Consider the following 15,475-nt stretch of genomic DNA (forward strand, 5'->3'; position numbering starts at 1 on the left):
ATGGACGCATGTCAAAAATACCGTATAAAGGACGATAAAAAAGACAATTTACCAAACAGATCGATAAGTATATTTACAATTTTCAAAAGTTAGCATTATCTCGTAACAGATGTACAGATCACTACAGGAAAAAATAAAAATGACGTCTGTTTACTTTGTTATCATATCACAATTTAGAGTTAAAAAGGTGTATTTTAAAATTGAACCTTCTTTTACAAAGTGGAAATCAAACGTTCTAAAAGGAAAAATGGAGAGATGGCGTCACGCATGTTTTATTGGTATGATTCTAATAATAAATTAGATTTTATAAAATTAATGCTTAGAAATCAAATTTATATAATTAATATTTTCACTATTTGTATAGTTTTTGTTTTCTGCACGATTTCAATAGCAAGTAGCGAACACTCGGATGGCTCCATATACAAATATGCGCTACAGTCGGAAGAAATTAGTAATAATTTGCATTATGGCATAAAAATTACAACTGTGACAGTGTGTTACGATTATGTCGGTTGTTTTGAAAGCAACGGTACATTTTCACACATATGGTCTGTACCAGCTAATCCAGAAGAGATACAAACAGAATTTCTACTTTATACACGCGAAAATCGTAAAACACCAGATTATGTTGATTATAGAGATATCCACACACTATACGAAAGTCGTTTAAAACCGGGAAAACCCATTAAAGTGATTTGTCACGGTTTCGGAGGTTCGTCGAGCTTATCTTGGGTTCAGTCTATGAAGAATGCCTTCTTAAAAAAGGTATTAAAGATAAATTTTCAATCAAATAATTATTTTTGACTAATCTAGTCGTGCAATATGTGCATTTTATAGGCAGATGTTCAAGTTATTGTTATTGATTGGAGTAAAGGTGCTGCAGGACCTAATTATTTATCCGCCGTTCCCAACAGCGAATTAGTCGGTAGACAAATCGCTGTACTTTTGAACCAAATCCGATTATATTTTAAAGTAAATTGGAACCAGATGCACGCGATTGGTTTTAGTATGGGAGCTCAAGTAGTAGGATTTTTGGGAAAAAGTGTACAACAGATGTATTCTGGAACGATTGCGAGAATCACAGGTAAAACAAAATAATAATTAAAATATTGTATCAAAATAGCAGTAGTAAATATATTTCGTATTACTTTTATAGCTCTAGATCCAGCTGGCCCACTTTACGAAGGTTATGGCCCCAAAGTACACGTAGATAAAAGCGACGCCGAATTTGTTGATGCTATCCATACAAATGCTAACGATCTTTTATACGGTGGAGTTGGGATGAAAACGCCAGTCGGACATGTGGACTTTTATCCTAATGGCGGGAAAGTGCAACCCGGTTGTAGACACAACAACATTGTTGGATTCTTCAAGGACATTTTTAGTATGTAAAGGGTCGTTCCAATTTATAAATACAACGAATAACGAAATAAATGCGTCCTACAGACTATATGGTATTTATATTTTAAAAATTATCGTTTTTTTTTTTTTTTAGCCGGGGAAAAGGAACAAGAATGTCATCACAAACGAGCTGTTTATTTATTCATTGAATCTATTCTTAATGACGACTGCGTTTTTATATCGTTTCCGTGTGAAAGTTACGACCATTACGTTGAAGAGAAATGTTTCTTATGCCCTAATGGAAATTGTGGAAGATTGGGATACAACGTAGAGGGTAGTGGAGTATATTATACGCCAACCAATGAAGATCACCCGTTTTGTAGTAAGCTTTAATTTTTGTATTGTTTATACGATAAAGTAATATTAAAAAATAATACCATTAATGTAAACACGGCGTATCTGATATTGCAATATGCCGGATGAGTTTATACTCAAGGACGTTTTTTTAGTTTCGACTAATAACAGGACAGAAGTATCAAATGTATTACTTCCCATATGTTTAAAGAAGAAAGATATCTTCCCTTTGGGATTAAATTGCCGAAGTATATTTAAAATACCTCGAATTATTATGTATTTATTTATTCAAGAACAAGAATTTCATTGTTTTAAAAGCACAATCTGAATAATTTCTCAAACTTTACAAGTTTATTTATAAGTTTTAATAAATCAATATTTCATTTTGTATTTTTTTTAGCTTTTCCTATTTTGATAGCTGTACAATTTTCCTCAAAGCAAGAAGCGACGTTAGGACAAATTGAAATAACTTTAATAACAAAGAGTAGATATAATGAAACTTACCAATTAACAGAGTAAGTTTATAATTCTCTTTTTATTTATTAAACCTATGTAAAATAATATATTGTAGTTTATCTACATACATATATCTTATGAAGTTAGCAACATTAATATAGTTCCTTAACAGATTTCGTCATTGGAAATTTGTTTTTCTAGGCCCATATATGATGAAATTTGTCTTGAAATTTTGAACTTTTAAAAAAAAATTTGCAGTTACAAACTAGGTATTTACAAATATGACTTACGAAGTACAGTATATAGTTATTTTTATTGTTTTTCAGTAAAAGAGGAATTTTAATTCCCGGAAATGCTGTCACTAAGAGAGTAAATGCGTCTCCAAAAATGGAAGACATATTAAAAGTAATTGTTACCTATAAAACATTTAATGGATATTTTAGAAAGGGCCACGAAAATTGGATAATTGATAATATCATCATTACTAAGCCAAGTAAACCTTTGTAAGTATTTGTTCGCATATTTCTAAATAAAAATATGTAATAATCTTTTGAGGATAAATTAATGAATTTCTCCATTTAGGTTTACTGCGTGCCATCTACATCTTTATTTAGATAATGTGACGACGGGAACAGTTTCTCCCAATAAATGCTGATTAAAATTATGAACATTGCACTGTTTCTTTCGTTATATGTAACGCCTACGTATTTACCGAAATGTTTTAAATTATAACTATAATTTTTCTTTATTTTGTTTTCTTTTGGGAGATTATTTTCGATTCAATAACGACTTTCCTATTACATTACGAAAATAAAATGTTTTAATGAAATAACGACTTTTACAGAGCAATGTTGCAAAAATTCTAATTTATAAATGGAACATTACGACAAATCAATTTTCGTACATATATATAAATACCATATATTACACAAAACACAATTTCATATTAAATTACAAAATTATTTGAGAAAATTGGGCTATTTTAATTTTATAATAGCCGCCATTGACGAAAGGTGCCAATACACAGTTTCCAGCTGTCCGGTTTTGTGCTTTCGTCATTATTATTTTATAAATAAATTTTTTCACAACTTTCCTCGTTTTCTTTTTTTAAAATGAAAATTATTTGGCAACACGATGCCACATTACTGCTGTTAATTTCCAAAAGCCAAATTTTATTTCTGGCAACATGACATAAACCATTTTCTCATTCTACGAATTCATAGCCGCCTGAGGAAAAACGAAAAAACGTAGTTGCATGATTTTAAATATTAAAAATTCGGAAAATCTTATTTTTCGAATAGAAAAAATAATAAAACTTTAAACGCACGCGTCTAGTGAAAAAAATTCTCATTTACAGTATTGTACAAATAGAATCTGCCACCCCGTCCGCGTGATGGCGTAAAGTGCATGAAAAATTTCCAACAGGAGGAGCCAGTGTCTGTTAATGGAGAGAAGTGCGACCGTCTCTTCCTGCCAAAGTATCAAATCCATTGAGTTAAAGTCAGTGGAATTATGCTCAACATTCCAAACGCCATTGTAAAACTTTTAGGATTACAGGAAAGCGGCGCCGAACGTCCGATGTACACGTTTTCGCGTTTAAAACTTCGGCCTCAACCTCGCTAATAAAAACATAGGGTTTACGTTATTATTATAAATATTTTACGTATGAACTTACCTGATCGGTGTTATTTTAAAATAATTTACATTTTGTAAAATTTAATCATCTCGTTGGTTTTAATATTTGTAATTGTTAAATTTTAGACAAAAAAATATTTTAAAATACTTTTTTATTATTAATATTTTTTTTAATAGTTCTTTCATATATAAAGTTTGGTTTGGATTGAAATGCCAGATAAATCTCATTATTATTTTTAAATTTCAGCAATTAAAATAGCACACAAAGCGATACCCCCATATTATGAATATGTTTTGTCTTAAATATATTCTCACTTTGCAATAAACTTTTACAAGAAAAATTATATATATATGTATATATACACATACCTACATACATATTCACGTATATATAGCATATATAGCTTCATATGTGCAATGAAATTAATTGATTCTTCGACTTGAAAACACAAGAATCCACAATTTTACGTTGTTTTTTTATATATATATATTTGACATTTTTTTAGTTATACATAATCAATTTTTTATTTATTTTTTTTGTAAACAGCAACAACAAACATGGAAGTGATGAAACTTACATTATCAGCTATTTTCCCACATGATCTCTATTTTGTACACCATAAAAATCTCTATATATATTTTTTTAAACATATTTTTTTTCTAATTCAGTGGCCCTCCACATTCAAAGATGTATCACCATTCAGGGAATAACAATCAACAAAACACAATGGTAGATAGGAAGGCACCTGAAGAACTCTGTTGTGTGCGACTATCACTCGAGTTCAAAATTTGACAAAGGGCATAAAAATCTCATATAACTTTATTCTTTAGTAATAATTTTGATTTTATTTCTCCCCGAGTTATCCCCTTTTTAAAAAATTTATTTATTAATTTTTTTGATTTCCCCATTTTTTATCTCGTGAACAGTTTTTGGTCCATCACCCTCCATTTCCATGATGATAAACATAATAATGGAAAAAAAATGTGTGATGACAATGACAAGATGGACACATCGCTAAATCGGACACCATTTTTCATGCTGATAACAGCCCAGTAAGAACTTTTAGGGGGTTTTTCCATGTATGTATGGTATGTTTGTGCTCATGAGACATTCCTCAATAAATTACGTGGTGAATAAACATTTATACATACAGTAAAATAGCTTCAAAATTAAAAGATTTCTTAATAATAATTTTAACAAATTCATTTTATCATAATTTTAAAAACACAACGATTAGTATGTATAAGTGATTATTCACAAACGCATCTCTATTGGTATATTAAGGCACACACACTTTCCAGATCAGCGTTACAATCAAAAAATATATAATATATATATATATACCACCTTTTTTTTTTTTTTACTATAAACAACTCTTAACAGATAACCTCTCCATTAACAATTCACAAAATACAACAGCTGAGAAGTGAATTTGTACTTCTGTCAAAACTATATACAAGAATTATTAGTATTATGATTTTTCCTCTTTTTATAATGGTGCTTACTAAGCAGTTTGTTTTTTTTTTTAATATAATGTCACGTGTATATCATAGAAAATATATCTATACTTTCAACACTAGACCATTTTCTGTCGAGTCCGAGAGCGTGGTGTCCAAATATATGTTACGTTGACACGTGTCCCGCAACCAACTAACTACAACATCTATGTACAGAGGCGGCAACAGAAGCCTACACCAGCACATGTATATAAGTAGAAGGGGGTTAAAATTTCACGACGAACACCATACAGACTTTTATTATCATCATCATTGTTTTAATTTTTTAAAATTAACCCAGAGGTTGCAGAGCAGAAAATAAGTATCAAAACAGACTTAAAATTTTGGCCTGGCTATAAAAAATAAAATAAAAGAACAGAACAGTTTTCAATTGAATCTCTGTTGTAATGGTATACACAACGAAAAAATATAATAATATTTATAATATATAATTATTTAAATCTAAAAATCTATAGTTTGGACTGCCTGACACATGGGTTAAAACTCCAACCCACTCATTTCGAATACTCTTTAAAAAGTTTATTATTATTATTAATTTTTGCTGTTTTTGAATGGCTGTGCTTGACGTATTCCCTGAGTCGTATGAGTTTTTTTAATATCTTATCATCATTATCTTTTACCGTTCTATCTATATCTGTACAGAATATACTGATGAACAGACCCGTGTCAATTTTGGCAGTACAAACAAATATAATCACAAATATGAACTGAAGAAAAACTAATAATGAAAAGTGCCTTTATGGGGGAAAAAAAGGAGGGGAAAATAAGAATCAATGCTGGCAATAGTACATGGTGTACAATTTATATATATATATATTTATATATATACGGCAGTGTTTCGCGTTGGGAGCTCATAGGTTCCCTCTTTGTAGACAGAGGTACTACGTCGAATCCCTTCGTGCAGCCTAAGAGGTCTGGTTTTGGATAATTATGGTTGCTTTCACCGTTTTTCTTTAAAGTTCTTCTGTTAGTACAGGTGTCTGTTGTCATTTCTTCTTAGCGTGTAACATTTCCATGAGTAGTGTCTGTGCCGGAATACTGCTGTTTATGTGTTTGTAATACAAATATTCCTCACCTCTCATGCTGATCACTTTGATCTCCGGTAATACCTGCATCAGTTGATTAAACTTCTCCTATCAATGTAAAAAAAAAAAAAAAAAAATCAACGGTGTAAGGTAGTAACAATTGTAATCGTAAACATATGTTACTATAATACTAACGGTTACTTGTGGATAACAGTTTATGGTGTACTCCAATAACGCCTGCTGGGTTTGTTCGTAAGCTTCGTGGACAAGCTTCATGTTTGACAGCCCCCGGATTTCTGCGCTCGGAACAATATGCAGAGAGTAACTATTACCACAAACAAATTTAGATATTAAAACAAGCAGCGACATTGAATAGGGAAACATGCGCCTAAATTTTATTCCAGACTTCTTTAAATTCTGTGGCGATCTTCCTGTTACACAATTTTTGTTAGAGCTTTAGAAATTTTAGTTAACTGAATTTGAACGCTTCCCAAGTCAATGTTTCAGTTATACTTACACACTACACATAGATTGAACATTAACCCTTTTTTTTTAATCTACTGCAATTATCCAACTTTTATTTTATACACATTTTCTCTTCTTTTTAATACATTAATTTTAAAATATCAGTCCAGATTTCGGCTAAAAATTCAATCCAAATACAAATGCAGTCATTTTATTGCTGTTACTAATGCTATACATTTTCTACTGTAATATCTTAGTGAACATTGTTATAGTAGCAAATCTATAACTGAATAAAAGATAGCCAATATTAAAAAAGTAATGGTTCAGTAATTCATAAAATTTGTTACGTTTGATTTCAAAAAGTATCAGTCTACTGCCAAGTTATTTGGATCAGATGATGATGATATACTACAATTGCTTACTGATCTTTATTTTGTATTTCTTCAATAGTATCATATTATTTTTCTTAACATTTTTCTTTAACATTACGGAATTATCATTGAAAAACCATTGTTAATGGAAACAACTTTAATTTCGCCTACCACTTTAAATGAATTCATTATTAATTTTGATTCTGAAAACATCCATTGTAAGATTATTTTAAGGGTTGATGTTAACCAAACGTGTACTCATACATGAAACCATTTAAATAAGAAATTATATAAAAAACACGATGACGATAATCTAAGATGCCATACCTGGATTGAGCAGAACAATGAACTTGAGGCATATATAATCTAGAGGATCGAATTTTAAAGTTTGAAGACGAGTAGCTACACGATGCAACTGGTCAGCCATTGCCGGTAATCCTAATAACGCTAGACATAACATATCGAATTTCTGTCCGTTTGGCAAAGTAGTTTCATCTGGCAAACCGTTATGGAGTCTCTGATGAAGATGGTCCAAGATCAACATGTCGCTCCATGCATGCTGTAATAATTTCATTTGGTCATCAACCTGAAGAAAAAACAAACTCTTCGTTACATATCTACAAATTTTAAATGTTCTAAGAATTACATAATTAAGTTATTATTAAATTAACAAATAAAAGGATATTGGCGATAGGTTATTAACAGATAAGTGGAGTTTGTATTTATTCACGTGGCGTGGAAATTTACAAATTAATTTCGGTATTTTAACCGATATTAACATTTTTAAATGTATTAAAATAAGGCGATCAACAGTCTTCCTTGACTAGAAGAGACCACTCCAAGATGGCGACGGCCATAAATTTCCGGAAAATATTAAAAATTTAATCCGACAGTTCACAGAACGGCCAAAAAATGGAACTTTTATATTTATTACACACTTCGTAATTTAATCGAGAAATATTTAATCAAATGGGAGGGAGAAAAAAAAGAAAATATTTATCTTTTACGCGGAAATTGAACATTAAATCGCATTTTAAAATTTTAAAAAGGCAATGGCAAATTAGTCGAATTAAGATTTCGGAAAGACTTGAATGTTTTAAAACCAGCAATTTTTACTTTAAAATAAAATACACGCTTTCGACTTCATTAATGATTTATATAAATTCCAAAAATGCTTCTCGCACAGAAGAGCTTATATATAGGTCAAGAGATTGGCTGTCTAAACAGAAATTCTGTTATTGAAACCAATTTAAAAAAACAATCGAGTTAAAAGTTATCCAAGAACAATAAAGTTAGAAAAGAGAAGAGGAAGTATATAGTACGGGTCACGTGAGTGGGGCGAGTCTAATAACTTCCTATGCTGGCTATTAGATTTATTGCAGACTATCGAGAAAAAAGACCATTCTCCGGCTCGGAAAAAAATAAAAAAATACGAATGAAACAAACATTAAGTAACAACATTCTCGTCACAACACAAATTAAATAAAGTCAAAATTTACTAATTTTTACCATTAGATAAACCATAAAAATTGAAAGCGAAATGTCACACAAGTAGAAACGAAATGAAAAAAATAATACGATTTTCATTTCATTTCATTCTATTGATTAATAATTTCCGATGACTCCGCTAGATGGCGGGAGTAGAACGATTGGCAATGTCGCTACACCCGCAGGCAGTCACGTGAGAAGGTGGCCTCGCCGATTTCTGTCCTACTGACCTACTTTCAGGCGCCAGCTTCAGTGAAAGTGGCTTCGTGTTGGTGAATATACCCGGAGGATAAGTTAGTGCGAAATGCCAGCCTAGTCTAACAGCGCAGGGTGGGTAAGGGTTGTTTAGGGAGGGGAGAGAAAACGTCGTCAGTCAAGTGGAAACCTACCGTTTTTGAAACGAGCTCCGTGTTTAGTTGTTCGCCTGGGGTATATATCAAATCTACACGTACACCAGCGAAAAATAAAACGAAATAATAATAATTATTATTTTAAAAATTAAAATAATTATTATTTCTTCATTTCGATAAATTCTATTCGAATTATCGATCTTCGTTTCGCTTTCGCTTCGACAAAAATGGTTTCCATTTTAAATCGTTTAAGCCAATCTTTAAAGTTCGAAAAGGGCGCAAAGCCACGTGTTATATGCACCGCGATTTCCACAATGTAGTTAATTTATTAGAGCTTTGGGCATTAACCAAATAATCGGCAAGAAAATGTGTTAGTTTTGTGGAGAATTAAGCGAAGTTGGCAAAAGGAAAATAGAACTAGTGGATTAGATTTTGTGAAGATTCGGTAACATCTGATAAAAGGAAAGTGGGTCAGACGCAATTTAAAAAACATTTTTTGGATACTTCAGTGGGGAGGTGTAAGTCCTGAATTGTTGTCGATTTTACATTTTTTCTCACTCCGACTTTTTTTTTTTTTTGGAGGAAACTGGAAGGATTCCGACACTACGGTCCACCCGTATACATACCCGTACACTGGCATGTAGCCAACCCTTCATCCGACGGTTACGACTTGGTTAAGTGGATGACGTGGTTGGCAATCTGCCCAGCGACGAAAAGCTCGGAGAAACTTTTTCCCGCCTTTCAACAGTTGAAAATGGCGGAATTGTGACGTAACAAATATGCGAAATTGCCTAGCAACAGGTTACGTGCGCGTTTTGCACATTACGAAGATGAAATGGTTTTGGTTATGGTCAATGTGAGGGGAAAAAATAAAAAAATAAAACAATCGTGTCGGAAAATGCGTAAACGAGTTTATGAGACAATTAAAGCTTTAAGTGGGCGACGAAGGAGGTCAAGGTGAAACGGGAGGAGACCGAGCAACTCTTTTGGTCCCAGGTGTCGATTTGACACCGCCGGCCACCGAAATGGGGAACCACCCTTCTATAAGATATGTAATACGAAGGAGGAAACTATCGGCAAGCAATCCGCTCCTTTTTCCCGTTTCCAAACCGGGTATTGGTGTCATGGTTAGCCATACCGCACTTTTTACGGATTATCGAAATTGAACCTCTCCCGGAAGTGACCGTTCTCGGAGGAAACGAGACCTACTCCCGTCGGAACCGACGTCGAATTATGACAGATCCCACATCGGAATTTGCCACCCGGCTTATTCTTCCAGAACCGAGCCCCTTGTGACTCTTAATTCTAACCCCTTAAGCACACCCATTTAAAACCACGCCAGACTAAACTATGAGAGGTATAGGTAGAAACTTTGCGTGAATGGATCTATAGCTTTAGTTAAAAAACAGGTTTTTTCCCCTCTCTTTTCACTCTTTCGCAATCTCCTTCAGCCATCGCTATTATCTGTCTGACTGACAAGTTTCCTGGACATTTGCCACTTTTGCTATTGGCGAACGAACCGCAGATCTACCTGGAAATATCAGTAAAAGTATCGAACAATGATCCACCGACGACAGAAACGAAATTGGTGAACACCACACGACCTACCATAGAACCGAGTACGCTGTAATCGTAATGTAAACAAAATATAGAGAAGCCATCGCATAAAACAGAACGAAGCAATCTTCGAGTCGAAAGTGGGCAATTAAATCAGCATAAATTCAGAAATATAACCTCATCCATAAGATAAATTTGACAATTTAATTTTTCACATCTTGACAGCTTTGGACATTTGATCCTAGAGAAATACACTTAATAAAACATACAGTCGCCTTGAACACGCGGTATCTTGTGATTTAAATCACTAAATATATTATTTATCACTTTATAAACGGAAAAAAAGGAGATAATCCCGACCGTTATCTGAACGTAAGCGAATTTCGTGCTACTAGAAATTAGGAGTAAACCCGAATGGGGTTAGGAGAAATACACCGATAAATTGGCGAGCTTTTTTTACGTTAATATCCGAACCAAAATGAATTAATTCGGAAGGGATGTGATGATAAAACTGAAAGGAAACAAAACTAAGCATCTGGACTGTCCAAAGGTTGCCTTTTCCCCATTGACCTACTTTCTAAATACACGTGAACTGAAATGCTGGCAAAGTGCCAACAATACCGCTGCAACAGGGCCTCCTATGTAACTTGTAATTATGCGTCACGATACGCTAAAAAGAATACTATTTTGACGATTTCGCTAAAAAAACTGAAACCTGCATCTTACGTAACATCTAACAATTAAGGGTTTTGGTTTTCGTCAACCCAACGGATTCTGCTGAACACGTGAGCAATCGACATTACACGAGATAGTGCGCCGAAGGGCAAATATAATAGATTAAATGCTTCTGTTATAATTATAGTTTCTATAATTTCGAAACAAAACATTCGACATTTACTAATATAGCTGCAAGTTTAGATTCGAATAATGCATAAAATCAATTAGTTGAGTTTCAGGTTACACGACAAAACCAAGAACTATGAAATCTTACATACGTGAGAAACCCCAAACGGAAAAGAATAGACCGCCCGAGAATTTGGGTCCTAATCACTTCCCAATCCATAAACTGCAATTCTAAAAAAAAACCGAGTGAAAAAGAGTAAAATGCATTTTGAAATTAGAAAAACCTTACATAATTAACCTACGATTTAACAACCCATGTCAAGTTAAGAAATGCATTTCTGGGTCAAGGGAATGTTTTCGTGACGTCAAAATGGGAGATACACAGAGACAAAGCAATAAGAGAATGGGTTAAATTTCGTTCTCCCTTTTACTCTCACGCGCATGTCCAGAATTATGTGTGATTATCATCATCATTTCTTTTTTTAATTTGAATATTTTTGTTCTCATTAATCTTATTACAAAATATTGTACACTGCTAACGCGGCTAACAAAGCCTACATCCGCTTTTTAAATTAACGCACAGATAAACACATGATCGACCAAGTGTGCGTGTTGTTTCTCCCCCCCTTCGAAATTACTAAGAATACACATAGATATAATCCTGATGTATAACCAACTGTTGTGGGATGCGCATCGTGCTGAACGCCATCCATGGAAGGAAGAGTGGTTCATTCTGAAATTAGGTCAAGGCTATATTGTACTTGTCACTTTCTTCCTGGGGATGCGGGTGTGTTCTCATAGTAATCGAAGACGCGGGATGCTATAGCGCTACCGAATCAGCAAGAATAAGAAAAAACAACAACACTAGCGGCGCTTTAAAAACTTTTATTTAAATTACTCACACCCAACAGTGATGTAGCGTTTTAAAGTTTAGATTACCCTATTTCCTGCGAATTCTCGCATACTGTACTTTGTTCGTCTGGATGTATCGCATTTCGCGTGGCTCCTACGAGAGAAACGGTGTAAAGACACAATCAAATTAGAAATTTTGTTAGTTAATCATTTTTAGGTAACCAAAGCATTACGTCACAGCGATGGAGATCGTAGATTGTCGCGATTGGGTAACGTAGCGGTGTTGAAAGTCCATTTCGAACCGTTTGCGTCCATGACACACATAATTTTTCTGTTTTCCTCCCCCTATAACGTTTGTCGCCCATTGTTTTTCTGACCAATTCCGTCTTAACAAAAGTGATGAATGAAATAACAGGAACTCGCCTGTACGTTGTGACATCCTTATAGTGGGAGATTCGCTCGTCTGTGACGATTTTCGGTCATACTCCGGTGTTGGAAGGGAAAATAAGGAACATGTGCACTTGAAAAATGTCACGAGCTACGCGTTTTACGGAAGTATTAAAGGATAAAAGCTTAATTATGCCCGCTAATGTGTGCTTTCCTCGATTGATATGGCGGAACAAGTGACGTTAGTATCACATCCCCATCCTGATTTATACAGCCCGTATATATGTATATATATAAATGTTTTAGGAATGTAAACGAGAAATAAAATTTACTAACCTTTAGGTCTTTAAAAAATATGCTGTTCCTTGCCCAATCCACTTGGAAGAATAGCGATTGGTCAATCACTTTGCACATCAGTTCGAACAGATCCACTTCACACTGATTATAACTCTGACTTTGCAATAAACTATAAACTTGATTCTGCCAATCCTTATCGTCGGCCATGCAGGATTGGAATTCCCGAATTAAATTCGGAATTTTTCCGATTCCTGTCATTAATGATACCGAAGGAGGTGGAACATTTGCAGCGGACGGAACATCGTAGTGGTAAGTTTTGGGAGAGGGTGCCGCATTAGTAACAGGCGGCGATGCACCATGACCAGGCGATGGTGTTGTGTTTTGTGGCGCGTGCGACGTGACCCAAGTTAATTTCGATGGTTCTTGTACCACTGGTGCTTGTGGATGAATTCTGGTCGGTTGTGGCCCACTATAGTGACTTCCTAGAGTAGTGACAGGGATGATGGCAGAGAGAGGTGAAGGAGAAGATTCAGGCGAATTCGTAGACGAACTCAGGTGAGGGATTTGAATAAGTTCTTGTTTCATAGAGACGGTTTCTGGAGAATAAAGTGGTTGAGGGGCCGTAACACCCGCCGGTCCTGTCGAAGCTGTGAATGAAGGAGGATGCGAAGGCAAAGGATTGTTCATTCCTCCTTCCGTCGCCGGGACCCCTTGACATTGGTTACGCGCTAATTGCTTTTGGCGCAGAAGCTGCAATTTCCTAGCTCTGTCCCTTTTGTACATTGGTCCGAATTTGTTCCTTCCACCCCTCATTCTGTCTGCACGTACAGCTGAAAACACCAAAAAACAATAAATTAATAAAGCTACACACGTAAAAATATCTCAAACATTTGGATTCTGGTATTCTACCATGGAAAAATTCACACAATAAAACTTTTCATCTTTTAAATCACGTTATTAAATTTCACCATCTTCGGTATTAACTAAAATTCAAATTCTTACTGTTTACTGACGTCAATTCTGCTACTCTCTCTCCGAAGAATACGTGCAATTTGCTAAAAATAGATTTAAATATAGCAAATTGAGGAAAAAATACTGTTAAACTTTTAACATCTCATATAAGTGTTAAATTACAAATCAGTTCATTAATTTAAATACTTCAAATTTGTCACCGCTTACATCATAAGAGTATTTATAAACTATTACCAGTAAAATTTAAATTGAAATAATTAAATTTCATAAACATAAAAGCTTATTTTTTTTTAATATATAAAACATAAAATTAAAGGCATGCTTAATGTTTGGCCGATAAAGAGGGCCAAATGCAATTTTCCTGTCTGGGTCGCCATTTTTTAATTGGTCATGTAGTTTATATCGAAGTATACATGCCGAGTGCAGGTCACATTAAAACATTTAACAAAAATCTTCAAACAGCATTAATGTTATTGTTTGCAATAGAAACTTAGTGCAAGAGCGAATAATCGAATAAAATTTCCATTTAATTCGATAAATGAGAAAAACACAACAAGCAAACTCCATTATAATCTAATAGACAGTTCTACGACTATAAAGAACGTTTAATTATTAAAAATAACCTCCCACCAGTTTGTTATAAGCGTGAAATGATTTCGTATCTTCATAATCTAAACTGATAGCTACAACTGCACAGCTTCCTTTAATAATTAAATATTACTATAACATAACGTAAAAATCGATTCCCGAACATCAAATTTAATGAATGATATCACGAAATCGCCACTTAAATTACTGTAAATGCTTGCAACTTTACATAATTATAGAAAAACCTATAGTAAACCCTCGAATAAATTCGTTTTCAGTACAAATTTTTACTCTCAGATTTTTAAATAATTCGAAATTATTTTATACACTTTTTCCTTTCTGAAAACTGACCATTGTTTATAAAATGTTTAAATCTATTCGTTAATATAAAATAATTATTCATACGAGCAGAAAAGGAACGAGTTTGTGTAGGTTCATTTACATAAAAGATTAGTCCTGTTCTTAGAAGAGCGGCTTTTAAATGCTAGAAATTATACCATTAACTTTGTTAAAGATTTAATAAAATATGATAAGTCGAGATATTATAATTCCAGAAGTATAAATTAAAATCGTTTATTTTTTCAAAACTTTTCTTTTTAAATTAAAACTAAATTTTCAAAATTGTAATTTAATCGACGGCCAACAGACAGCGCTGTCGTCGGTAGAGAGAATCTCAAATTCAAACATTTCGAATAATGTTTTATTAAAACGAGGAAAACTTAAAAAAATTATATTTAATAATCTCTCTACGCTTAAGGAAAAATATACTCGAAGTTAATTTTTTCTCCCTTTCTCGAAATTTTAACTATAAAATATTAGAATAAATTTTCAAATTCTATTTTTGCAACGACGGCGGTTACATAAATCGAAATGGAAAACAATAATTCTAAACAAGGTATCATTTTCAAATTCGGTAGGCGATCATGTAATAAAATTTCGTATAACCTAAATAATAATAATAAAAAACCATTTAAAA

At 33.4% G+C, this 15,475-nt stretch overlaps 2 protein-coding genes across 5 annotated transcripts in view; one reads left to right on the top strand and one right to left on the bottom strand.

Annotated features, from left to right (window-relative positions):
* Nucleotides 1–226: 226 nt before the first annotated feature.
* On the top strand, nucleotides 227–2,815 carry LOC136978103 (pancreatic lipase-related protein 2-like). Its single transcript, XM_067273756.1, has 8 exons — nucleotides 227–278; nucleotides 365–765; nucleotides 838–1,084; nucleotides 1,157–1,384; nucleotides 1,496–1,723; nucleotides 2,096–2,210; nucleotides 2,478–2,654; nucleotides 2,734–2,815. Exons 1-8 carry the CDS (start codon nucleotides 248–250, stop codon nucleotides 2,804–2,806), a joined length of 1,500 nt encoding a protein of 499 aa, XP_067129857.1. The 5' UTR covers nucleotides 227–247; the 3' UTR covers nucleotides 2,807–2,815.
* A 1,433-nt stretch (nucleotides 2,816–4,248) lies between these two features.
* The window catches only part of ftz-f1 (ftz transcription factor 1), a 94,530-nt gene continuing 83,303 nt past the window's right edge, over nucleotides 4,249–15,475 (bottom strand). For 3 of the 4 annotated variants that reach the window (XM_067273768.1, XM_067273769.1, XM_067273767.1), the window contains 4 exons: nucleotides 12,979–13,769; nucleotides 7,493–7,751; nucleotides 6,525–6,625; nucleotides 4,249–6,437 (listed from right to left, as the gene is read on the bottom strand). In XM_067273768.1, coding sequence (XP_067129869.1) covers nucleotides 6,291–6,437; nucleotides 6,525–6,625; nucleotides 7,493–7,751; nucleotides 12,979–13,769 — 1,298 coding nt within the window. In that variant the 3' untranslated portion in view covers nucleotides 4,249–6,290. Of the gene's footprint in view, nucleotides 6,438–6,524; nucleotides 6,655–7,492; nucleotides 7,752–12,978; nucleotides 13,770–15,475 lie in introns of all 4 variants that reach the window. The other variant, XR_010881170.1, reaches the window with a different exon arrangement.

This window comes from Centruroides vittatus, unplaced genomic scaffold (assembly GCF_030686945.1).
Source record: "Centruroides vittatus isolate TY-2023 unplaced genomic scaffold, ASM3068694v2 contig_488, whole genome shotgun sequence".
Classification (NCBI taxonomy): Eukaryota; Metazoa; Arthropoda; class Arachnida; order Scorpiones; family Buthidae; genus Centruroides; species Centruroides vittatus.

What these genes read in the sequence shown, in the direction of transcription:
- LOC136978103 (XM_067273756.1), top strand. Translation starts at nt 248, where the DNA reads ATGGAGAGATGGCGTCACGCATGTTTTATTG. An exon ending in AACGATTGCGAGAATCACAG is followed by an intron (nt 1,085 to 1,156) that starts GTAAAACAAAAT and finishes TTACTTTTATAG; the next exon opens with CTCTAGATCCAGCTGGCCCA. An exon ending in ACTAAGCCAAGTAAACCTTT is followed by an intron (nt 2,655 to 2,733) that starts GTAAGTATTTGT and finishes TTCTCCATTTAG; the next exon opens with GTTTACTGCGTGCCATCTAC.